General features: G+C 45.4%; 1 protein-coding gene across 2 annotated transcripts in view; it reads left to right on the top strand.

Annotated features, from left to right (window-relative positions):
• Positions 1–209: 209 nt before the first annotated feature.
• CENPK (centromere protein K) overlaps positions 210–27,023 on the top strand; it is a 31,073-nt gene continuing 4,259 nt past the window's right edge. Inside the window, exons 1-11 of one of the 2 annotated variants that reach the window (XM_083181632.1) lie at positions 210–620; positions 2,366–2,531; positions 10,650–10,676; positions 12,349–12,486; positions 15,784–15,846; positions 15,978–16,050; positions 16,763–16,809; positions 18,432–18,514; positions 20,903–21,001; positions 22,837–22,972; positions 24,866–24,919. In XM_083181632.1, the coding sequence (XP_083037758.1) occupies positions 10,656–10,676; positions 12,349–12,486; positions 15,784–15,846; positions 15,978–16,050; positions 16,763–16,809; positions 18,432–18,514; positions 20,903–21,001; positions 22,837–22,972; positions 24,866–24,919 (714 nt within the window). In that variant the 5' untranslated portion in view covers positions 210–620; positions 2,366–2,531; positions 10,650–10,655. The remainder of the gene's footprint in view (positions 621–2,365; positions 2,532–10,649; positions 10,677–12,348; positions 12,487–15,783; positions 15,847–15,977; positions 16,051–16,762; positions 16,810–18,431; positions 18,515–20,902; positions 21,002–22,836; positions 22,973–24,865; positions 24,920–27,023) is intronic. The other variant, XM_083181631.1, reaches the window with a different exon arrangement.

Here is a 27,023-nt window from a genome sequence, read left to right as displayed (position 1 = left end):
GGGCGCTGTGAGGATGAGGGCCGGCAGCCAGGGGGCGCTGCGAGGATGAGGGCCGGCAGCCAGGGGGCGCTGCGAGGGCCAGGGCCGGCAGCCAGGGGGCGCTGTGAGGAAGAGGGCCAGCAGTTAGGGGGCGCTGTGAGGATGAGGGCCGGGAGTCAGGGGGCGCTGTGAGGATGAGGGCCAGCAGTCAGGGGGTGGCAACTGTTAAAAGGGTATGACCGTATGAGGATGAATGGACAGGCACCTTTCCGCTCCCCTATCTAGGATGCCTTGGGTGTAAGGGGACTGATCCAAGCCTAATCTGCTCCCTGCCGCTGCTGGTCCTCCTCATCCCGCTGCCGGAGGATGAGGAGCTGGACCTGATGCTTCTCCGTGTTCTCCGCTTCCTCACCGCCACCTTCTCTCCGCGCGTCACCACGCTGCGACTGACACCAGCCGGCGACCTCGAATGATGACGTCACGGTCGCCCGTCAGCCAATCCACGGCTGGCGCGCCGAATCTGGGATCTCTAGGCTATGTGCTCGGCCAAGGCTGTGGTGTGAGGAGTCTCCATCTGTACCTAGCAGACGCCGGAGAGCGCCGAGCGGGGGCCGCGGGGTTGCCGGATCTGTGTCACCATGGTAACGTGCATAACATTGCATTCTGAGATCTGTAGTGCCTGTCACAGTGTGCGACGCTCACACACACCTGCTGATACACACACAGCTCTTCCCTGATTCGTACTGTAGTTACTATACAAAGACACACACACACAGCTCTTCCCTGATTCGTACTGTAGTTACTATACAAAGACACACACACACAGCTCTTCTCTGATTCACACTACACACACATCTTCCCTGATCCACAATTTTCTCACACACACACACTGAGCTATTCCCTGATCCACACTACGCACATACAGCTCTTCATTGATATACACACACACACACACACAGTTCTTCCCTGATCCACACTACATACACACAGCTTTTCCCTGATCCACACTACACACACACACACAGCTATTCCATTATCCAACCTAGACACACCTCCCTGATCCTCAATACACACCCCCCCAAATCTACAGACTTTTCCCTGATCCACACTTCACACACACACACACACACACACACACACACACACACACACACACACCTCTTACCCGAACCCCACTACATCACACTACACACATGCAAATCCCTTTTCACTGATTCATACTGGGCACACACACACACCCCTCTTCCCTGATCTAAATTACTCAGACACACAACTGTTACTTGATTCATGTTAAATGTACACATTCACCCACCTGGATCTACGCAATACAAATTGGTCCACTATAATTTTTGTGTCACAGTTAGCCTGATCTACTGTATGAACAAGGCATACAGTAGATACTGGTGTGTGGATGGGATTGATGTATGTACTGGATGAATATGATCTAGATACAACAGAATATACATAGGTATAGTTAGTGTTCATTCTAGCACCCTGCACCTTTCAAAACATGTGCAGTTCCTCTTTTCTGCCTGGGGAGTCGCTCACTGCTGTGGTGCTACTAGCACATTCTGACATATATTTCAGCAGAGAAATACAGATCAAACTGTGATAGAAGCACCACACCGGAGCATGACACCCCAGGTAGAAAAGAGGAACTGCATGGATTTTGAAAGGTGCAGGGTGCTAGAATAAACACTATGGGGGAAATTTATTAAGATGGGATGTTGCTATGGGCAACCAATCAGATTCTATCTATTATCTTCTAGATGGTGCTAAATAAAAAAGAAATAGAATCTGATTGGTTTTTGCGTAGCATCCCATGTGAAACAGATTTCCCATCTTAGTAAATGTCCCCCTATATGTTTATGTAAAGTAACCATGCGTCCGGCAGGTGGTTGTTTGGCTGAATTATACAGCATTTTCAAAGTAATTTATATAACACACACATCACTCTTTGGTTTACAGAATATTCCAGTCATTTATATTAGTCCCTGCCCCAGTGCAGCTAACCATTTATGTGCCTAATTCAGCATGAATGGCTAATCTGAGAATTCGCAGATCTTGCGATTATTGATACTATTTTCCCTTGCATGCGCACAGGAAAATAGAAACTGAAAATGCATATGTATTGTAAACACAAAGTGGGTGGAGCTTGGCTGGGGGTAAAATCTTGCGGTTTCTGGGTGTGTCTGAAAAAACACTGGGCAGCCCAGGAGGAGGGTTTCTGACATTAAATACTCACAGTCTCCTGGTGGGTACACATGGTGAGATTTGGTTTTATGTTTGATTCTAGGAAGGAGATATGAATCAAATTCAGCAGTGAACACATTAGATTTGCACTGTATAGTCATGCCTGCCAAGACTATTTTTCTATTCAATTTAGACTACAAGGGAGCACGCAACGGGATCGAATCTGCATTGAAGGTGGAAAAACCATTCGATGTCCCCCCCCAACAATTTTTTTAATACTTACCTAGTCCCCCGGCGTCCACGGCAGGCCTTCAGCTTCGTCTCCAGCGGTCCCAGGAGTGCATTGCGCGAGTTCCCAGGCACGTTGGCTTACAATCTATAGGGAAATAGGCATTGATATATAAGGATAGATGCTGTATTCTTTATTGCATAGTTTCCACCAGAATGCAAGGTACCGTGACTGGTTCTGAAATATGATAAGCTTTCCATTTTACTCTGCTAAACTCCATGCTTTGGGTGCGACAATTAAGGGGTGCCTGAAACAATTGAATTGCTATGTCGGGTGATTCTACTTTGTGACAAACATAGTAATGATTTGTAGAACTGCAGGTAAAATTTGATGCATGATCAAAAATAATGATGAGTTCCTAATAGTGGGCAAAGGCCTGCACTCACCATAAACTTAGTGTGAGACCCTTTTCCGTGAAGTTAGCCTGGGTTTTTTTGGTACTTGTTGATTATCACGGCTCCCACGATGGCCATCGTATGCGAAAAAATCGCATGTGATCGCATCGCATGCGATTTGTTCGCATGCGATCGCATACGATTTTTCACTGAAAAGCATCCAAATGCATTGGAATTAGTATGAAACCTGTTCAATGGCCCCCAAATGGAATTTTTGAGGCTGTACCACCCCCACTATCAACGCGAACCCGAAGCGTGGCGAGCGCAGCGGTACGCGTCCTACGACCTTTTCATACCCCCACTATCCACATCGGCGTGGAGTTGAGAATAGAAAGTGTGGCGTGCGCAGCGAGCCACGGAGCCCGAAGCGTGGCGAGCACAGCGAGGGGGCGCGGATACCTTCACCAAGCCCGAAGCGCTCGACACGCTTCGGGCTTGGTGGCTCTCTGCGCTCGCCACACTTTCTATTCTCAACTCCACGCCGACGTGGATAGTGGGGGTATGAAAAGGTCATAGGACGCGTACCGCCGCCCCTCGCGGGCTCGCTACGCTTCGGGTTCGCGTTGATAGTGGGGGTGGTACAGCCTCAAAAATGCCATTTGGGGGCCATTGAACATGTTTAATACTAATTCCAATGCATTTGGATGCTTTTCAGTGCAAAATCGTATGCGATCGCATGCGATCAAATCGCATGCGATGCGATTGCATACGATTTTGTCAAAAACGGCAAAAATCTGTAAAAATCGCATCGCATGCCACTATATATGGCATGCGATGGGAGCCGTGATAATCCACAAGTACCGTTTTTTTTTATAAGATGGGAGATCTATTAAAGATGAGATGTTGCCCATAGCAACCAATCAGACTCTACTTCATATTTATTTATCACCTTCCAAAAGATAATAGAATCTGTTTGGTTGAGCAACATTCCATCTTCAATGGAAATCCCATTTTCGTGAATAAACCGAAGTCCTATATCATAAGACATATATCGGTTAGACCCTCTACTCACAACATGAAAACTGAACATGGCAGTTGCTAAGAATGGACTTATTCTGGTTCCTTCGCCAAGGCAAATTTTTTCTCAAGTGGACAAAACCATGTGCACTGCAGGGGGGGGGGGGGGGGGGAGAGATGTAACTTGTGCAGAGAGAATTAGATTTGGGTGAGTTATTATGTTTCTGTGCAGGGAAAATACTGACTGCTTTATTTTTACACTGCAATATAGATCTGGGTATGGGTGAAAACCGGACCAGGACAAAACCCCCGGACTGAACAACAAACGCTGCATTTTGGGGCTTGTAGCCTCTGGTCCGGGGGTGGCCTGTCTGGGGGGCTGTCTGTGACACCTGTCACCAGGTAGAGGAGGAGGGGTAGAATAAAGCCTCCCTGTATGGTCCGGGCATGTAGCAAAAACCAGACGGTCCGGACCACACGGGGAGGCTGTAATCTCCCCTCCCCCATGTACCTTGTCATAGCTATAACAGGGACCCCCCTGGACAGGACACCGCCCGGACCGGACCCTACAAGCTCTGGACTTCAGATTTTGATGTCCTGTCTGGCGGTCCGGAGTGTAGTCCAGGTCCGATTTTGACATAGTCCCTAAAGATCTCATTTTGAAGTAAGACCCCACCCAAATCTAACGCTCTCTGCACAAGTTACATCTGCCCCACCTGCAGTGCACATGGTTTTGTTCATTTGCGAAGGAATTTGCCTTTGCGAGTGAACCAGAATAAGGGTCAGTGGTTCTCAAACTTCTTTATTTATTTATTTTTTACGCAATCAGTGTTTATTATGATAAGATAACAAACATACATTGTAGTATATACATTTTCAATGGGATACAAAGAGTATCAAATCAAAATAGCAAACAGTCTGTATTGTTGGTAAACATATGTATTAACATTGTAAATCGAGGAAAATAACAAACTTTAGAGTGATGCTGCTTTCCCACTGCTTAAACGTGTCGTTTCCCGTTTTTTCTAAACGGGTTTTTAAACGGCAAGAGCCATAAAGACCCTTTCCCACTGCAGCTTTTAAACGGTAAATTACCGTTTAAAAGCCGTTTTTGGCACATTCACAATGCCGTTTAAAAACCCGTTTCACCCATAAAATATATGTGGGGGGGGGGGGGGGGGATTTAAAAAAAACCAGCGTGGGTTCCCCCCCACAGCTGTAACCAGCACCAAGCTGAAAGAGCCGGGGCCGGTAATTAAAAATCAGGGAACCCGACGACAAATAGGGTTTCCCCGATTTTTAACAACCAGCCCCAGGCTCCAGGTCCAGGGCTGGTTCCAAAAATATGGGGGACAAAATTAGTAGGGGTCCCCCGTATTTTAAGAACCAGCCCCACGCACAACCAGCCAGCAGGGTAATACCACAGCCGGGGGGAGACTTTTTATACAAGTCCCCCCGGCCAAAGCATTAACCCTACTGACCAGTCAGCCTGGCCAGGGGCCCTGGGGGAGTGGGGACCCCCCCAATAAAGGGGTCCCCCCCCCCCTCCAGGACTTACCTGACCAGGCTGAAGCCTGGTGCTGTCCCCGGTGGCCCTGTGCGGTGGCCACCGGGCTGATCATTGTGTAAAAAAATAGATGAAAAACCTATTGTTTTAAACTGTAGAACTATGAGTTCCAGCAAGCCTCCCCCCGCAAGCTGGGACTTGGAGAACCACAAGTCCCAGCCTGCGGGGCATTAAAGGGCCCGCTGCGTCTTGTAGTTCCACAGTAAAAAAAATTGATAAATAAATACACACTGACACATTATAAAAATAAAAGTTTAATACATACATTACACAAACACACTGATACTTACCTATCTTGATCCCATAGGTAGGTCCCAGGGTCCGGGGCTCCAGGGCTGAAGAGTCCGGGGTCCTGGATCCGTAGTAATCCAAAGGGGTACCTGGGGAAAGAAATCCTACTTACCTGTCCTCTGGCATCCACCCCGGCATCTTCACTTCAAGACGCGCTGCTCCCGGCTGTTGGTACCCGCTCCACTCCACTGTATACTAGAGACGCAAAGATCCTTCTTCCTCTGCGTCTCTGCTCAGAATGAATTCTATTGGCCGCCTAGCGGCCAATCAGGAGCCAAGAAAGTCGGCTCCTGATTGGCCAGAATTCATTCTGAGCAGAGACGCAGAGGAAGAAGGATCTCTGCGTCTCTATTATACAGCGGAGCGGGTACCAGCAGCCGGGAGCAGCGCGTCTTGAAGTGAAGATGCCGGGGTGGACGCCAGAGGACAGGTGAGTAGGATTTCTTTCCCCAGGTACCCCTTTGGATTACTACGGATCCAGGACCCCGGACTCTTTAGCCCTGGAACCCCGGACCGGCCCCGGAACCAAGCCACCGGACCCTGGGACCTACCTACGGGATCAAGATAGGTAAGTATCAGTGTGTTTGTGTAATGTATGTATTAAACTTTTATTTTTATAATGTGTCAGTGTGTATTTATTTATCTATTTTTTTTACTGTGGAACTACAAGACCCAGTGGGCCCTTTAATGCCCCGCAGGCTGGGACTTGTGTTTCTCCAAGTCCCAGCTTGCGGGGGAGGCTTGCTGGGACTCATAGGGCCTTATTCTGATCGGTGCGGATATTCCCGCATGCGGACGGACCGCCGATGTTGATCGTCTGCGCATGTGCAGAGGTCACTCTGCGCATGTGCAGGCGATTTCGCCGCACGGATTCTTTATACGCCGCACAGGGGGCGTAGAGGGGCGTGAGGGGCTACTTAGCCTCATTACCCTATGCATACGCCCCGCGTTTCATGGGCGTTCCCATGCAAACGCGGGGCGTATGCATGGTAATGAGGCCGTGACGCGTGTGTAGGGGGCGGGCATCTGACATCGCCGGATGTCAGCTGCCCGCCCCCATACATGATTTCACACGGACAAGTGTCCGTGTGGTCTTGTGTTGCGGGACCTGGTGGAGCGTGCGGCCCTGCATTCGATGTTCGGCGACCATCGAATGCAGGGGCTGCTCCCAAGACGGAGGAGGCGTATCCCCGTCCAATTTCATGCGGATCGCCACATAACCGCATACGGACGGCAGGTGGCGATCCGTATGGAAGGCGGGGATTCGCCTGCACGGTTGCGGCCGCATATTCTGATCGGGCCGCACTGATCAGAATAAGGCCCATAGTTCCACAGTTTAAAACAATAGGTTTTTCATCTATTTTTTTACACAATGATCAGCCCGGTGGCCACCGCACAGGGCCACCGGGGACAGCACCAGGCTTCAGCCTGGTCAGGTAAGTCCTGGAGGGGGGGACCCCTTTATTGGGGGGTCCCCACTCCCCCAGGACCCCTGGCCAGGCTGACTGGTCGGTAGGGTTAATGCTTTGGCCGCGGGACCTTATATAATAAGTGTCCCCCGGCTGTGACATTACCCTGCTGGCTGGTTGTGCCTGGGGCTAGTTCTTAAAATACGGGGGACCCCTACTCATTTTGTCCCCCGTATTTTGGGATCCAGCCCCGGCCTTTGAGTCTGGGGCTGGTTTTAAAAAATCAGCGAAGCCCTATTTGCCGGGTTTCCTGATTTTATTTTATTTTTTAATTCCAGCCCTGGCTCTTTCAGCCTGGTGCCGATTTTTTTTTTTTTTTAACTAAATACCATTTCAGAGGCATTCCCATTGCCTCAAAAACGGTATTTAACCATGTAGGACTCTGCTTTTAAAACGGGTTGAAATACCGGTTATCTTTAACCGGTATTTCAACTCTGGCACTTTCCCACTGCAGCCTTAAACGTTAAATTGCGCTGAAAAATCGGCAATTTACCGTTTTAGACCTGCAGTGGGAAAGGGGCATAAAAGCATGAGACAGGAAAATAAAGGTAGTGATAGAAGAATGTAAAGAGAAAAAGAGAGAGAGAGAGAACGGAAAGAGCAGGGAGAGGTAGAATCCAACCAGTGTCGTGTCATGGTTGTGGGGCAGGCGTCAGTGAGGGAGTACCAACATATAATGCATAATCGTGGCTTTCTTTAAAGAGCAGCCAAGGGGACCAGGTGGTGGTAAATGTATTAGAGAGCAGTTTGGAGGAAGAGGAAGACTTAAGGTCTTCCATGAGCATGTAACGATCTAGTCTCAGGAACCAATGGGAGATTGGGGGCCGTGTTTGGGTTCTCCAGAAACATTCATTAAGTATCAGAGAAGGGATTTCTTAAACCGTGAGATAGAAATATCCATGTAGTTGAGCAACCAACATTCTGGAGTGTGAGGTAAGGGAGTACCAGTAATCAGTATGGATAGTCTCCTAATTGTCGTCCAAAAATCAGTCGGCTCGGGGCACTGCCACCAGATGTGCAACGGGGAGCCTTGGGAGCGTTGACATCGCTCCTGGATAGTTGGGAACATCCGGTGTACATGTACCGGACATCTGTACCACCTTGAGAGGATTTTGTATTGGGTCTCAAGAATCTGAATCGAGGATGAACTGGCAAACGTACATTGGAATATGGTAGGCCACTGGTCATCTGGTATAGGAGTTGTCAACTCAGATTGCCATGCCTTAACAAAGGGGAGTAGTTCAGGCAACAGGGCTTCTGAGCACGTTTGATAGATTATAGATACGAGGTGTTTAGGTGGAGTGTCATCTAAGCATATTTGTTCAAATCTGGTTGGGTCCCTCTAAGTGGAGGGTTGTGGGAAGATTGGATGGGTATTTGTGTAATATATGGGCGCCCGATTTTTTTCATCGCATCGCATGCAATATAGTGGCATACAAATCATGCGATGCGATTTTTCATTGTAAAGACTCAATTTTTAATTGTATAGTCACCCATGGGTGATTTCATACCCCCACTATCCAACTACGCATGGAGCTGATTTTATATAGTGTGGCGAGCCCGAAGCGTGGCGAGCGGATGCAGAATACATGTAAAGTAATCCGCGTCCCCTCGCGGGGCTCGCTGTGCTCGCCACACTATATAAAATCGATCTTTACAATGAAAAATCGCATGCCTTAAGTAGTGGCATGCAATGATAAAATCAGGCGCCCAGATAATACACAAGTACCATTGGATGTAATGTCAAAATTTTAGGTATGCCCAGAACGAGCTTGCAGGTAGGGGGAATACGTCTGTTGGAGGTCAGTGAAGGGACATAGGCCCAAGTTGGACAGTAAATGGGAGACGCGGGAGATTCCCGCTATGGACCAGGTCGTCAGGGATGGGGAGGTGAAGCCAATAGGGAAGTCCGGATTACCAAAAAGGGTGTGGGAAGGGAGAGTCCAGGACTAAATAGGGTATGGTGTTTAAGCTGGGTGCCAGAAGGGGTCCCGAAAGTCATTTACCCGACGTCTGGATCCCGACTGTTAAAATACCGACGCATGGGTTCCTGATGGCCACCGGCTATTCTCCCTCGTGGGGGTCCACGACCCCCATAGAGGGAGAGTAGAATATGTGGCGAGCGCATCGAGCCCGCAAGGGGCTTTGTTGCACTCGCTCGCCACAGCACTTTTAAGCCAAAAGTTTCTTATTGAGAATTTCAGGATAAAATATATTTAATTAAATAATTTGTGTTTACATGTCATCCTTTTAGGGTCAGTTATGTAGTGAGGAACATGGTTTACTTCTGTTTGTCCGCATATTTTAGGATTGGATGCTACAAATAGTGGTTTTGCCTATTAAATTGTCCATAAATAATTTGAATTGGACCTGGAACACCAACCCAAGGCACCACTGCTACTAGCATGAGGCAACACTAGGTGCCAGGGCACACCGTTTGGGAGCCACTGTACTAAGTGAATGAGCTTAAGTACCCAAGGGCCCTAGCGGTATGGAGAGTTTGTAAAATGTAAAACTCAGTCTTCTGCACCCTGGACAATGCACATTTTCCAGGTCTCCTCACAAAGGGCCTTATTCTAGTTCACTCTTTCTGACAAAATCCTTCTTAGATAGACAAAACCATGTGCACTGCAGGTGGGGCCGATGTAAAATGTGCAGAGCGAATTAGATTTGGGTGGGGTTTTACTTCAAAGTGAGATCTATATTGCAGTGTAAAAATAAAGCAGTCAGTATTTACCCTGCACAGAAACAAAATAACTCACCCAAATCTAATTATCTCTGCACATTTTACATCTGCCCCCCCTGCAGTGAACATGGTTTTGTCCAACTAAGAAGGATTTTGTCAGAAAGAGTGAACTAGAATAAGGCCCATAATCAGAAGTGAAATAATTGGCTCCACCTGATTTTTAAAAATATGTCAGGAAGTAATTAATACACCTGTGCACCTGCCAGGTGACCTGGAAAACGTGACCTGTTCGAAGTCCTGAGCACCTAGTTTCAGAAATACTGCTTTAGACAACCCAGATAACCTGTTCTATTAAATGGATGTCCCAGAACATATACTATACTTTATTTTAGCCAGAAGGAAATGGGTATTTCATTTGTTATTGAGCTGCAGCAGACCACTATGGTGTGTCATTATTTATTAAAGTTCCAATTGTCTTTTAAAAGCCACAAAAACAAATCAGACCGGGAAAATAAAACCACAGTGTTGGTGAAGGGATTGCTGTGCACTGTAAACAACTCATTTATTGTTTGGAACTCAGGGCCAGATTTATTAAGCTCGGTTAAGTGATAAACTGTCTGGTTTTTATCACCATCCAATCAGCTCCTACCTGTAAAGCTACAGGCTTGGATTGAAAAACGACAGGTAAGAGCTGATTGGCAGAAAAACCAGACAGTTTATCACTTCACCGAGCTTAATAAATCTACCTCTCAGTGTTACAGTGAATAAAATTATGAGTTGACCCTTTCTGTACTCATTTTTTCATTCTGTTGTCTGTTCGCAGGACGGTATGGAAGACCTTCTGAGAGAGGTAGGTGCTCACAACAGTATAAACAAGTGACTAATTCAGTGTGACGAAATGTCACACTTTAAACACACAACCACACATTACAACTGTCCTTCTTTTGGAGCAAAATCCAAACTGTCTGGCATTTGCTGATTTTAGTGGCTGACTCAGCTTCCAAAACTTTTGCCAAAATAAGAAACCACAACAGGATAACATGATTTGTTTGTATTGCTTGAACTTTCAAAATATCTCTACGTATTTTGTGATGGTTTATATTCCCAATGTATGGGCACATACAAAAGTATTTGCGTGAATGGAATAAATGTATTTACATTAAAAAAAAAGGAAATCTGTCAGTATCATATAAATCAGGCATAGCCAAATTGTAGCCCTCCAGCTCTTGTGAAACTACACATCCCAGCATGCCTTGCCATCGTTTTAGCATTCCCTAATAGTAACACTATTTCACAACAGCTGGAGGGCTGTCGTTTGGCCATTCCTGATATAGATCCATCTCTGTTCGTTTGGATGCCGAATGTCTCAACGACAGTCGGGATTCCGACGGTTGCTTCTCCGACATCGGAATACCGACTGTCAGAAGCACGACAGTTGGAATACCGACTTACACTGGCTTAAAATAAGGACATTTAAACAGTTTGGCTGAGTTGATTTGCAACTTAGTTTACCTGCGCTACGTTCATAAGAGGTGTGACCTCAGATCTATGTATTGCTGCCTATACACTTGTGAGATATTGCATGCAATCCTTTGATTTCGATTACATCTGTTCGATAAATTGAATGATTGTATGCACATTTTATGTACCATTCATCGCGATGCGCAGGCATGCCGGTCGAACTTTGCGCCTCATGATCTTATGTCCTATTGTCCATTCATGTGCCCTGCCTCATCTGTATGTCCTGATGTCCATTCATGTGCCCTCCCTCATCTGTATGTCCTGGTGTCCCTTCATGTGCCCTGCCTCATCTGTACGTCCTGGTGTCCCTTCATGTGCCCTGCCTCATCTGTATGTCCTGGTGTCCCTTCATGTGCCCTGCCTCATCTGTACGTCCTGGTGTCCATTCATGTGCCCTCCCTCATCTGTATGTCCTGATGTCCATTCATGTGCCCTCCCTCATCTGTATGTCCTGATGTCCATTCATGTGCCCTCCCTCATCTGTATGTCCTGATGTCCATTCATGTGCCCTCCCTCATCTGTACGTCCTGGTGTCCCTTCATGTGCCCTGCCTCATCTGTATGTCCTGATGTCCATTCATGTGCCCTCCCTCATCTGTATGTCCTGATGTCCATTCATGTGCCCTGCCTCATCTGTACGTCCTGATGTCTATTCATGTGCCCTCCCTCATCTGTATGTCCTGATGTCCATTCATGTGCCCTCCCTCATCTGTATGTCCTGGTGTCCCTTCATGTGCCCTGCCTCATCTGTATGTCCTGGTGTCCCTTCATGTGCCCTCCCTCATCTGTATGTCCTGATGTCCATTCATGTGTCGTCGTCGTGTTCCCCCCCCCCCCTTCCAATCAGGGCCAGTGCTAGGATGTTTGGTGCCTTTCTATACATTACAAAATCTCCCTAAATTTAATGTCCATTAATATGTTCCTAACCCCTCCCTTATCTGTATTCATGTCCATTCATGTGCTCTCTAATTCTTATTTACACACCCACATTTATCTTTTCAGACTGAGCACCTTGCAAGACATATGTCCCAGTACCAGCATGAGCTCGCACCGGACCTGACTTCCACCATGCAAATCAGCGAGGAGTCTAGGAATCACTTGTTACAGAAGCAGGAGGAGCTATGGGAACAAATCAAGCAGGTATGCTGTAAGTGCCGGACAGTGGGAGGCGCTTCTGCACTATGTGTACACCTGTTACATCTTACAGGAACCGCTCACGTGGTCTTCCACATGGCAATCTGGGTTCTAGATTTCTTCTCCATACTTGTTTGTGTGTTTTACTGTAATGTCCGAGTGATTTAGCTAAGAAACCAAATAACCAGTAACGGAGGCCTCTGCAAATGTAAAACAAAATATCCCCCACTTGATAATAAGATGATTTAGAATGTATTGTTCTTATTGTGGTAAAATATCATTGTGGTCTTGTGAGCTGGAGATTGCATGTAAATGGCAGTACAGTATAAAGGAGCAATGTCATGAAATATGAATTTGTGTCTAAAATCTTTTCTACCAGGCCATTGGCTACAGTTGGATATAGAATGTGCGCCAGGAATGGGTGAAATCGTCCCAAATCGAGTGTATGGGGGGGGCCTTAATATACTTATTTTAGCTGAAAGAAAGATTTGGCTCTTATAAGGATAGCCTTGTTTTCATGGAAAATTAGGAAGGTACAACTACAAGACAGACAATCCCCCCCCTTTCACTTCCAAAACTGATAACTGGAGATAGCCAATGAAAGAGACCGTTACCGAACTCCTGCTCAGCTGAATCCATTGATTCAAAAGAAAGGCGCTGCAAGGTTGTCCGCACCACATAGAGCGCTACTGAGAGACTGCCGATACATCACTCCCTGTAACAAGGTCTGCACTTCAGGAAAAAGACACTGAAAGAAAACTGATGGTTCAACCTTTACAAACTTGACCTATAAACAGTCTTCCAAACAATCCCGCAGACACAACAGTGAGCCATCCTAATGAAATGAAGAGCTACAAAACCCCATCACTACACACCAGGCAAAGTCCTGTGGGAGTTCTTGACCCGAACAAGCTTTGGAGTCATGAGCATGGTCTTAACCACATTTTCAGAAATATATTAAGCTCTACGGATCACGACTTCAACAAGCGCACTACTAAATCCAGCAGAGGAATCTCTGGTGCTCTGATTTAAGACGTTAGGTCTTGAAGGCAAGTACCACCTTGGACCCTCTGCCACACTTATCAGGCCTAAGCACTACACCTTATGATTCAGTGAAGCCCCCTTAATGAAGGGGCCATTCTCTGAGCTTAAGGTTCTACTAAGAGAGTCTGCTCCTACATTTCCACCCTGGGTACAAAACCGTTTTTATGGCTACAACTCGTTGATCCGTCCAACACATACTACCATTCTCTCATATGGCAATTGCACTCTTGGTACACCCTTGGTAATTTATGTGCAATGAGGCAAAGTCCGATTGGCTTTTGATGGCCTGAGTACCAAGCGTGAACATGTACTGTAAACATTAGATGTGGAAGGCATCTTAAAAGGAACTCTTCAAACTGCAACATCTCTATGGTGAACACCATACCTACTAATATACTTTCACAATATAAATTTCTCAGCTAAAAAACTGAAGTTTCTGTATACCCAATGAAGGCTGCCTTGGAACTTCATACTGTATGTATTTTGAGTGCCCGCCAGTGCTGTTAGGGAATGCTAAACTGAAGGGCATGCTGGGATGTGTAGTTTTCCAAGAGCCACAGTTTGCCCAGACCTGTCCTAGTGTTTCCAATGGCCCTCTAATTGGATGCCGGACACAATAGTTTTTTTTTTTTCCGTGACCAGCTATAACATGGCACATGAAAAAATGAGCAGAGATGTTTGGGAATGGGGCTCTGAGCTTTGTTTTCACCGTGACATCCACCTCTTACCCTCTCCCACATTGTATGTAAAAGGACTGCACAAGGTGTACAGATGCAGTCCTGCCATCTATAGAAGGTTAGCTAAGCACATTAATTATCATATGTATACTTTGGTTCTTGATTTACAAAGAGAACCCTTCTCTGCAATTGCTTCTTTAAAAAAGTTAGCAGCCTGTTAGCTTTCCTGCCCCTCCCCCTACTCTCTATCCCAGGCATTACCAACTGTGGCCCTCCAGCTGTTGTGGAACTACACATCCCAGCATGCCTTGCCATAGTTTTATCATTCCCTAATAGAAAAACGGTGGCAAGGCATGAAGGGACGTGTAGTTTTACAACAGCGGGAGGGCCATAGTTTGACCATGCCTGACCTATCCGCTACAACTGGACTTGGCAAGTAGCCAAAACATCTGTGAGTTGGTTATTTTCTTTTTATTTTGTATTTTTTTGCAGTCATGTTGCTGCACTGTACACAATAGTGACCCCACAGTGCTGCAGAAACCTGGTAAGTTTGACCGTTTTTTGTTTTATTCATAAGGGAACTGACACGTTTTAAGAAAAGTATTTACAAATCATTTTATTGTCAATTGGGGAATATCATAATTGAGTGTACTCTAAAGAAAATATTTGTTTTCCTCCATGTTAAACAATGTATTGCCTGTAAACAACCGTTCTATTTGCAGCAGATTTGTAAATCAACCTCTCCTGTCTGTATAGAAACACCTAAAGTTTACTGAGCACAAAGTTCGCTGCACTCGCCACACTATATAAAATCAACTCCATGCGTAGTTGGATAGTGGGGGTATAAAATCACCCATGGGTGACTATACAATTAAAAATCGGGTCTTTACAATGAAAAATCGCATCGCATGAATTGTATGCCACTATATTGCATGTGATGCGATACAATGAAAAAATCGGGTGCCCAGATATTACACAAGTACCAACTGATTTGTTGGTCAGTGAATTGCATATAGATTTGCAGGTGGATAGCTATCTGAGATATTTGCACAGTTCGTTTGCAGATTTGCATGGGAAATTTTCTCTATCTGCAACTTTGCATTCAGAATTAGGCCCTTACACCGTGTGCATGCGCGAGGTCCCCTGTTACAAAGCAGCAATGGCTAGCCATCCGCTCGCAAGATGATTGACAGGTGCCGGGCTTTTGTAGGCAGCACCCCAGCATTTTCTGATGCCGGCCGTCGAGAGGGAGGAACGCTGACCTCAGCTGCGGCCCGATTTCCTCCCCCCCCCCCCCCCCCCCTTCCATGGCCATCTCGGCACCAAGTAAGTCTGGACTTACTTGGCGCTGCACTCGGGGGGGAATACATTCAATGGTGAGTGAATTTGAATGGATTCCCTGAATTTGAATGGCTTCGAAGATTTGCTGCCCAGCCATCAGGCTGGAATCGTCTCCTAAATCTAATACGTTGAATTAATGGTGACAATTGCACTTACATTGAATACCAAATAAACTAACAAGTAATGAATGTAAACCAACATTTGTGTGTCCTGTATAACTGACTGACTGTTTTCTGACCAGTGCCACAGCCAGAATATGGCGTTGGAAGTCGAGACGTTGCCAGAATCTGAATCTGAGGTTCAGGTAAGACAAACCTCTCCCGCCGTTACGTAGATATATGGGGTTCATTTGTTTCCTCTTCCCGCATCGCTGTTCTATATCATTTTTACATCAATTTGTAATTGTTTATTTCACTCAGTATTTGTTATCTCTAGCTACATCTGCTGATGATGCAAGTGAAGGCCCTGATGGCAGAGCATAAGCATTGGCAGGAGAGGGAACCACGCGGTAAGTCTCTAAAGAGGAAATCTACAGAACATGGATCTTATATGGGAACAAAGTAAGGCGTGCAGATGTCTGGTTAATACATTGAGAATTATGGGAGAAACAGAACTGCTCACAGCCTAAACTGTATATTTAGTAGGCTCCGGTTCAGTTATCCGCAGGTTGAGTCCTGCAAGCGCTGGCTTTCCCTAGATCGCGGGGGCGTTGCCTATTAAACACAGGCCAAGTCCCGCTCAGCACACAGCATCGCAGTGAGCACGGCAATGTGTGCACCAAACGCTTCTCTTGATTTTGTAGACAGCGAGGATAATGAGAACTTGTCTTCTGTCAATGGGGGTTATTCTGGTTCATTTGCTCAGATGCAATTTCACATTCTTGCGAGTTAACCAGATTCCGCCTTACAAATGGTGGTGCGCCGGCTCACAATGCGCGTACTTTCGCACTGGCTGCTAATGGATGTTTTGCATAAATATCCATTCGCAGCCTGCAGGGTAACACCCACATCATTCTATGGCCGCCCTCAGTTGGCAAGGCTGGGTGCGTGCACCCAAGGAACAGTTTGTTTGCCGTGGCCGCACGAACCCAGTGCATGCGCAAAACGAAAACATCGGCCTACACGTGAAAGCACACGGCCGTGCGAATGGGCCTGAATAAGGTCTAATGTGTTGCCTTGGAAACACAAAACATTAACTGCAATTTATTTTATGCTTCTTAGTAATCTCCAGAAAGGCGGATGTTCTGCTCGTCGTTGGAAAAGAAGAGGTAACCATCTCATTGGCTTTTCCATAAGTAGTATATTTTATTGGCAGACTTATAGGGTGAGATTTAATAGGATGAGCGATTCAGAAAGTGAGAGATTTGGTGGGAAATTTCCAGGTTTTTTTTTTTTTAAAGCGGCAATCATTTACACTGCACAACCAGTTTGATTTTGAAGTGTAAATGATTGCGTCTTTAAAAAAAAAACAAGAGATTTCTCACCAAATCTTTCTTTTTCTGAATCTCTCATCCTATTAAATCTCACCCATAATTGTTATAATACTTATCGAGTAGGTTGTCTTTTCCACAGAATCATTTCTATAAGTAACACACTGCACAGCCGGCTCCCGGTTCTTGCTGTAGATTTAAAAGAATACATACATAATGTGAGTTTCCATTGTTGTTGCAGTGCAGAACGACACCTGTCTGCCATGTATTCATGTCATCGTTCATAAAAATAGATTTTTCTTTTATTACCCATGTCGACCAACAGATGGAGCCTTCTTCTACTAGCCTTCTCACCAAGGCCTTTTGTTCTCGGCTACAATACATAGAACAATACAGTAGGGCAGGGGTTCCCAAACTTTTTTGAATCACGGCGCCTAAGAACTTCAAAATATTTTCAAGGCACCCCTAGGCCAAATGCTTCTTATCGATAAATTCAGAAACAAATATTAAACATTAAATTAAGTGCATTGTGTTTATATGTCAGTTATCTGGTGAGGGTCAGGATTTGCTTCTGTTTGTCCATATATATTATGATTGGCAGCCACAAGCACTGGTTTTGCCTGGTACATTGACCATAAACAATATGAATATATCCCGGTCCACCAACACAAGGCACCCCTGCAAGTGTCCGGAGGCACCCCAGGGTGCCTAGGCACACAGTTTGGGAACCACTGCAGTAGGGGATTAGCATAGGATTAAGTCTGACAGCTCTGGCTCACTTAATCCTATTAAAGGGCTAGATGAGGATGGCTCTGTCTGTATTTCAGGCGTCAACCTAAGGCCTATGACCCATACCCATACTGATATGCTGAGATTAGTTATTAAACATAAATAAATCTACAGGAAGAACTCTAGGAAAACATACATTTCATAACTTCCGGTAGAACAGCGGTGACCCAGATGCCCATAACAAAGCCTGGAGAAGGTTTGAAATACATAAGCTGGACTTGAATAGGTGAATAAACTGGACAAGCCACAGTAGCTACTTGTTCTGCCTGTGTGCAGGAAATAGATTTTCCTACTGGAGATAAATACAATGGATAAAATATAGATTTTATCATCAACCTGTTGCAGTGCATCTTCTGTGTATTCTATTGACAATATTCTGGACTGTGGCTGTTACCTAGATCGGGCACCCTTCTGTTCACCTACATGGACTTGTATATTCAAGTTCTCCCAGACCTTATAAATGTTGCCAGCGACGGCACAAGGCCTTATACCGTCACAATGAGTCCAATACGTCAATTTGGTGATGGGTCTGTTAATGGATATGTTGGAGATGTGTGATCACTATACTTGCATGGTATGGTCTCTATACCCTCTGACATATATCTTAAAGGCTCTGATACCCTACTTTATTTACGACGCTATATCATTTTTACAGCATGTTTTCTTTGCAGTTACAAAACGTTGACCAAGAACTTGAGACCATGCTGTCCATCTGTCGGGCTGAAAGCAAGAAACTAAATAATGAATGTAAAAGGTATGCTCTCTGTGTCTTGGTGGTTCGGAGAAGTGACTCGCCTTGGTAGTGTGAAACGTATAACAGGCCTCACAAGCGGTAGGGTGGCTCTGAGAAGGCTGTGATGCTTGTGGAGTCATGAAGCTTCATATGCTCTATGGGTTCTCTCTTCACATACGGTTTTCACTGCTGAGGACCTATGGCTCACACACTCTGTTCATGGAACCAGTGGACGTTCCTCTTGGCACAACATTATCAACCAGGATTAGACCTCTGCTACATCAAGGCCCTTATTCTGGTTGCCTTGCGAGTCCACCAAGGACCGTCTGTCGCCTGCACGGCCGCCCTCCAAAGGCATGTGAATCGATGATTTGCATAGTCATCCATTCGCAGCCTTTGATGGTTGGTGACCATCGAATAATTTCCTCAGCGCTCACAGACCTGAGACACCTCTATGGCGTCACAGACCTGCAGACGCCCTGTGTGAGAACACGTGGCTGACGTCAGCTGCCCACACCCGCGTCACCGGGCAGTTCGCATGGGAAAGCCCATGAAATACTGGGCGTTCCCATATGCAAATTGCCCGGCCCCACGCCCCCCTCCCCGACTTGTGTGTGCGAGCGTCACAGCGGCTGCACATGCGCATAAAAACCTACGCGTAGTCACGAACAATCAGTCCCCTGTGCGAACGTGCAGGGGACCGACTGAATGTGAATAACCCCTTCAAAAGTAAGTCTCCCTATGAGTGAAGGGTTTCATCGAATAGATGCTGGGACTTCTACGGTGTATCAAGTCCAACACTCAATGCTTGACTTCTTTTGATCGGTTCCGAGCACAGATCAGCTGGACAATGCATTACCGCTGGACATTTTACCATCGACAAGTATCCGGTTCACCTATGATGTTTTGGTTATGCTAGAACCCCCAAGTAATCCCATAAACTAAGTTTGGTTAGTCTGTACAGTGCTTTATCGGCTTCAGATGACCTGGTGTTACTGGCTTGGTAGATGTATCATGTGCTTTACGGCCTGGTGTCAACCAACAGACACATTTGTTGTTATTATTCTTTTTTTTTTTTTTTTGGTTACAACCAAAAATAGTTTTCAGCATATTATGTTATTAGTTCTCACATCAGCCTTTGCCCCATTGGAGCCTGGAACTCCTAATGTGCATCATAAAGTTGGAATCTTTAGAGCAGTGATGGCTAACCTTAACACTCCAGCTGTTGGTAAACTACACATCCCAGCATGCTCTGCTACAGTTTTTTTATTTGGCCATGCTAAAACTGATGCAGGGCATGCTGGGCTGTGTAGTTCAACAACAGCTGGAATGTCAAGGTTAGCCATAACATCTTTAGGTTAATGAGGAGAACAATTTTATAACACAAGGTTAAAAAAACCAAAGAGCGCTGACTCAGGAGTCGCTCACTTAATAAGGAAATGGTCAGTCCCCTAACGTTACAATGGACGAAAAAAGAAAGATCAAAAGCAGCGCGCCAATACTAATAATAGGTGAATCAATTTTAAAAATAACATTTTAATAAACCATAATAATAACACGAGAATATCACTCGATTATAATGCATATATAAAACAACAGTATTAGAATCCAGATTGCGTATATGTAAGATAGCACCTGATGCTGGGTGAGTATAACCTGCACTGTCCAATGCAGCAATCCCGATTAATGGAGTCCACGCAGCATGTTACGTCCTGAACGCTGACTGAGGGAGTGGCTTGATGCTGGAATAGTTTTGTGTCAGGGAACTTTAGCCAAAGACATCCAGTGTTACGGGAACTTGATGGTCAGATAAATAAGCAGGTGAGTCCAACAGTGATGACCGCAAATCTGGAGAAGCTCCAACGCATTTCACTGGTCCAAACACCAGCTTTATCAAGGTGTCATCTGGCGGCACAAGAACACTGCCCCTCTGCAGATAGAAAGAGAGGGCCGGAACATTGCCGCTGCCACATTGGGAATCATCGGTCAACATGCACGCTGGGCAAAATCACCCAGGTGTATGGCCGTTTAGAAGGGATTTGCTCCTGTGCCATCTCCTATACCTAGACACACCTCTAATAGATAAATGATAGAAGCTGATTGGTTACTATGGGCAACATCACCTCTTTTTTCCTTTTTAGAACCTTTAGCAAATTTACCCCAAGGTTGGGAATGTACTGAAGGACGGAGTCTCTTAGTGAGCTCCCATTGCGCAAACTTGTGTGATAATGCAAAAGTGACATTACTACAAATCCTCATCGCGCCCAAAGTAAATGTGTGTTTATGCCATATTGAACTTAGCCTTAGAACACTTTTATTTATGGAATAAATTGCAAATAAAGCACCCCTGTGTATCACGCCTTGGTTCTCTGCTGAGAAACATTCTCTGTTCTGTTGTGTTCTCCCTAGAGAACAGCAGTGGTTGGGCGAACAGCAGCAGTTCCTGGATGGACTTCAGGCCAAGCTAAAGGATTTCGAAAACCTATATGCGAATATGTCTGAGAAAAGGTATTTCCAGAATCGAATGTGAGACCAGTATAGTACAAAAAGCATATTTTTTATTTATTTTTTGGGAGAAAATGTATTTATTTGGTTTTTGATATATGTCCATATAGATGCATTTAAAAAATCGTTACAATATCAGAAAAAAAAATAGACAACACATGAATATTATAGTGTCTTTAAGTGAGCAATAGAAACATGATTATATCTAGACAAGACAATCCGTACCTCCTGTAAACTTAATTGAATGGTCTTTATGATATAGAATTTTAGAATCAAAAGAGGAACAAAAGAAATAGAAGGAAAAGTGAAAGAATAAGGAAATAAGGGCAGTATTCAATCCGTGCCACTATTTCCGCCAGCAGAAATAGCGGCACTCGCCTTTAAAAGACAAATCCGAATTGTTAGAAACGGACGCTAATTGTCGAGTTTGTGGCTGTTCCATCAAAATGTGCCCATTCTGACACTCAGCAGTCGGAACATTGAATACCGACTGTCGAGTTACAGTGGGAACAGGTCGAAAACAGCCGTGAATCCGACTGTCGGGAAAGTCCTAATCGGGATTGAATACCCCCCTAAATGAGAGAAAATGGGGGTTAAGAAGGAAAGGTTAGATTAGGATAGAAATTATAGTAAATGGAGCGGTCAATGACCGCCAAACCCATAAAAAGGAGGGAGGGAATTATAGACATCACGAATATCTGGTGGGAAGAGATCATTGTGTCGGGTCAAATATAGCAAGGATTTATGATCCATCCCAGGTATAAAAGGGGACTATTCCAAATAGGAGTCAGTAGTGGGTGAAAAGAGCGTACGTGATATGATTTGGCGCAAAAACCCCAAATATTTAAGGTGTGCTGAGTGAAAGGAAGAAGTACGGAGGAGACCAGGCAGTTCAAGGGGGAGTCCACAATAGGGTATATAAGGAGTAGCATACTACATCATTATGCTTTTATAGGGATTTAATTTAAGAAGTTTGGAAGAATGTAACCAGATTTTTATTTTATTTTGACAATTTATTACTGTTTTATCTTTCTTGGAACTGGCCAAGCTTTTGATAGTCAGCTGTGAAGACCAGGCGTGACTGGACGATGTATGTGTTCAGTTCGTATGTATACAACATGCCAGAGGTTCCCATACCATTAACATTATGGTATCAGAGTGAACCCCAGTTACATTGAATGGTACAACGCTGTTACAGTAACCATGGCAACATTCTTGAAATGTGAATTTCGCTCTTTTTTTTTTTTGTCTTGTGTTGAGTGAGTGATTGTTGAACCATCACCAAATGAAGGCTATGTTGTGCTATGAACACGAGAGAGGAAACTATCGCACTAGGCCTTATTCTTTTTGTGAATAATTAACAGAGATTTAAACAATACAGAGTGCCCCTCTTATTTCTCTTAGGCATTAGTCACTGCTCTCATTTAGGGGGTGCGGCCTCAGACATCAGACACTTATAGATAATGAAACAGAAGAACAAAGGATGCAAGAATGTCCACTTGTGGCACACTTAATGGTCAAAATAACATAAAAAATTACTTTTAATCAATTTTAATACAATTTTTTTTTGATTAAAAGTGAATTTTTGTATTTATTTTGACCGTTAAGTGCGCCACAAATGGATATTCTTGTATACCTTTGTTCTTCTGGTAGTGCTATGTTAGCATTGTATGCAGTCTATGAGAACAGAAAGGCAAATTACAATGGTTAATGTACTGATCACGTCTGTCCCTTTTCTTGTACCTCACAGAGGGGAGCTGCCGTCAGCTAAGATACACTGGTGGCTTTCTACAGGCATTGCAGGAAATAACATTGGTTTTCTCTCTGCTTGATCCAAGTGCTAAGAAGGAGCAGAAAAAGAAACTCAGAAAAGATAGCGAATACAGGAAGGAGCTGTTAGCAGCATTTCAGAACTTCTTGGACCAACACTTCCCCCTCCCCGAGGAGAGCGATAAGCGCGCAAACAAGAAAAAGGTACCCGTTACCCTATATTGTCCGTCATTTTGCAAAAACAAACATCATTGTTTCCACCACCAGACAGCTCGAGCCATTTAGGTCATTGGTCATTTTGGTAATGATATTAAAATAGAGAAAAGTAGACTTTCAGTCGATATCACTGCAGTTTTTTTCACGCACCATACCCCCCACCCCCAGAGCAAGTCGGGGGGTGCCTCACCGGATCTTGTTGTTGTACCCTTCCTCGGAGGACTAATTAAGCATTTGGAAGTTTCCAATTATTCACTTCATTAGTTTGCAATTACTCACTGCTGAAGCGGTGTCTTCTCATCCAGCATCAGGATCCGGACTCTAAATGGATGCCCAGGTTAATTCCAATTGTTCTGATTGATATATAAGTCCACACTGCTAGTGCATAATATGACTCAGTCTGAAGACTTATACACAAGGGGCGATGTATGCTTAAGTGCTGAGTGATGTAGGTTTCCCTTGACCTTCCCGGTGGCTGGATCGCCCATACACACATCGCGATCTGTGCAGAGTAAAGAGTCATTTGTGCCAGGTTCAATTTTTTTTATTTTAAATGGTAAATAACTTTCGCTGATACTGTACATTCAGAGTGATTTCAACTCACTTGCTGAGCGATCTGACTAGTTTCTGACTGCATGTGCTAAAGATCTCTGCCACCGATAGCGACATGAGGGACTGCGCATTGCTATGAGTTGCACACACGGAGCCATTTGTGCTTAATTTCCAAGGGAGCTAAGGGGCATACACACGTAGAGATGTGTGCTAAGCTATTTAGTGTAGGCGATTTCCTGGTGTCCAGATCTCCCATGGGGAACACATACACATGCAGAGATTTGTGCTAAGCAAAAAAAGGCCGGTTAGTGGTTCAGAATGAGAGATTGCGATCAGTATCTCACATTCTGTACACACAGATATTTGCAATCACTTGCTAAGCAATCTGACTAGATTTTGACTGACTTAGTTAGCAGGAGATATTTAATCTATCAGGGCATACACACGGAGAGATCTGTGCTTAATTTCTAAGCAATCTAGTCAGATTGCTTAGAAAATTGCACAAAATCGCTCCGTGTGTAGAAATGTGTGTATGCCCCTTAAAAGTAATGTCTGTATGCAGGAGAAATCCTATAGTATCCAGGATATTGGAATGTAAAGAGCGGCTTGTGTGCCGATACAATGTAGTCCAGTAGTTGAGGGCAGCAGCCACCGTCCGATGCTGAGAAGTCTGACCCACCTGTGTCGTGATGACTGGGCTGCACCCAAGTGTAGAGCAATGTGGGGGGGGTGCGATATACCTGCATAGCATCGATACAGACTGGAATGGCAGGTGAAATTACCGGCCAGCAGTAGGAGTCTGTAGCGACGTTCAGTGTACCTGAACAGTATAGTCATGGGTTTGAATGTCAGACCGGCTGGGTGATGGCCAGCAGCAGGAATGTATGTGCTGTAATGTGATGAAGCCCTCGCCGAGATGAGGAGAGTCTCCGGGGAGCGCCTCTTTCTGTGTCAGCAATCACATCTGACATCAATGGATCCGTAGTGCGTTTCCCCACCTAACAGCTGACTTTTTCATAAGGTGATTGCTCCAAGATAGTTTCTCCTCCTGTTTATGGTCCACAATTGTAACCCTTATATCAACTGTGTTGGAGAATAAGCTCCACAGGGCCTGGGGGTTTTCAATGATCCAGTTAAGTTTTTAAAGACCATGGGGGTAATTGATACCTGTTCGCAGGGACACGAATTGCAAGGAGGACGATTTTAATGTTTTGTTTTTTTTTAAGGGGATGTTTAGAGATGGGTCAGTTTTTACTTTGAGTTGAACTTGTACGATGGAAATGAACACTTTCTTATTTTATCTAAATTTATTGTTTTTTTGCTTTATAGGGCCCCACTGAAGAACCGCCGGAGCAGCTGGTGACACTGAATGAGATTCTAGAGGTAAATATGATTTAGAGTTGTCTTATTGATGGTTAAAGGCATTGGCAGGGAGGGGCAGGGTGGCCAGCATGTCATGCCAGATTCCTTGGCCCCGCCAGCCGCCATGCAGCAGGCAGCCTGAGTAAGGTTAGACTTAATCAGGCTGCAGCCGCATATGGACATGGCAGCCGCTGAGTATAATGTTTCTCTTAAACTGCGATCACAAATCCGGGCAGGAGGTGGTATAATTGTGCATTGGCATTGCTAAGAATTGCATCTACTAACTTGCTGGTTGGCATATTCTTATTATTACATTTTTATGTATAAGGTGCCACAAGTGGTACGCAGCGCCGTACATATAGAACAGTACCGGGTACACAGAACTAAACAGAACAGCAACAGAAGAACTAAAACAGCACCAGTAACAAGTAGCAGCACAATTCTTACAGTACACAATGCAGCTGAGATGTAGGGAAGCGAGTGAGAAGAGATGCAGGTATAGATAGGTAGGTGAGTAAGAGAGCTGTGATTGAAATGCAAGAAGAGTGCTGTGAGAACAGGAGGGAATGGACAAAGTAGTGCTCTCCCTCCTCCTATCCTCCTCTCCACCTGCACCCTTGACCCCTAACAGCCCTGCACTGTGGCCCATGCCACAACACACCCGGCTAGGGGGCAGGAAGCATGCAAAGTGAATATGTATAGCACAGGATAGAGGAAACGTGGCTCTGTTACAACAGCGTAGTTCAGAAAGATAGTGTCAAAATGGAGAGAAGAAAGATAAATACAGAGTTAGTGTAAGTAGTGTGAGAAGCAGGTGTAGAGGAACATATACAGTGCAGAGAGAGTGATAAGCAGGTGTAGAGGGACATATACAGTGCAGAGAGAGAAAAAGGTGTAGAGGGACATATACAGTGCAGAGAGAGAAGCAGGTGTAGAGGGACATATACAGTGCAGAGAGAAACAGATGTAGAGGGACATATACAGTGCAGAGAGAGAGAAGCAGGTGTAGAGGGATATACAGTACAGAGAGAGACGCAGGTGTAGAGAGACATATACAGTGCAGAGAGAGAAGCAGGTGTAGAGGGACATATACAGTGCAGAGAGAGAAGTAGGTGTAGAGGGACATATACAGTGCAGAGAGAGAAGCAGGTGTACAGGGACATAAACAGTGCAGAGAGAGAGAAGCGGGTGTAGAGGGACATATACAGTGCAGAGAGAGAAGCAGGTGTAGAGGGACATATACAGTGCAGAGAGAGAAGCAGGTGTAGAGGGACATATACAGTGCAGAGAGAGAGAAGTGGGTGTAGAGCAGGGGTGGGGAACCTCAGGCCCTGGGGCCGTATGCGGCCCCCGTAGCCGGTTTGAGTGGCCCTCCCACCCGTTCCCAGGAGTCAAGTACAGGGGAATTCTCGCAAGAAGTAGGTAGTTCTTGCGAGATTCCTCTTAATTAACAGCAGCCAGAGACTGTCAGTCCTATTCAGTGGCAGCCGCCAGAGCGTCAAATGGCTGCAGCAGGACAATTTGTACGAGAAATTTTTACATATGGACCCCAAAGGATTTTTTCCCCTTACAAACGGCCCTTGGCACAAAAAAGGTTCCTCACCCCTGGTGTAGAGGGACATATACAGTGCAGAGAGAGAGAGAGAAGCGGGTGTAGAGGGACATATACAGTGCAGAGAGAGAAGCAGGTGTAGAGGGACATATACAGTGCAGAGAGAGAGAGAAGCAGGTGTAGAGGGACATATACAGTGCAGGGAGAGTAGCAGGTGTGGAGGGACATATACAGTGCAGAGAGAGAAGCGGGTGTAGAGGGACATATACAGTGCAGAGAGAGAGAAGCGGGTGTAGAGGGACATATACAGTGCAGAGAGAGAGAAGCGGGTGTAGAGGGACATATACAGTGCAGAGAGAGAGAGAGAAGCGGGTGTAGAGGGACATATACAGTGCAGAGAGAGAAGCGGGTGTAGAGGGACATATACAGTGCAGAGAGAGAGAAGCGGGTGTAGAGGGACATATACAGTGCAGAGAGAGAGAGAAGCGGGTGTAGAGGGACATATACAGTGCAGAGAGAGAAGCAGGTGTAGAGGGACATATACAGTGCAGAGAGAGAGAGAGAGAAGCAGGT

The sequence above is a fragment of the Crinia signifera genome, chromosome 4 (genome assembly GCF_055691185.1).
Source record: "Crinia signifera chromosome 4, ASM5569118v1, whole genome shotgun sequence".
Lineage (NCBI taxonomy): Eukaryota > Metazoa > Chordata > Amphibia > Anura > Myobatrachidae > Crinia > Crinia signifera.
The sequence above is the reverse complement of the archived record's forward strand: the minus strand, read 5'-3'. Positions and strand labels throughout refer to the sequence as shown.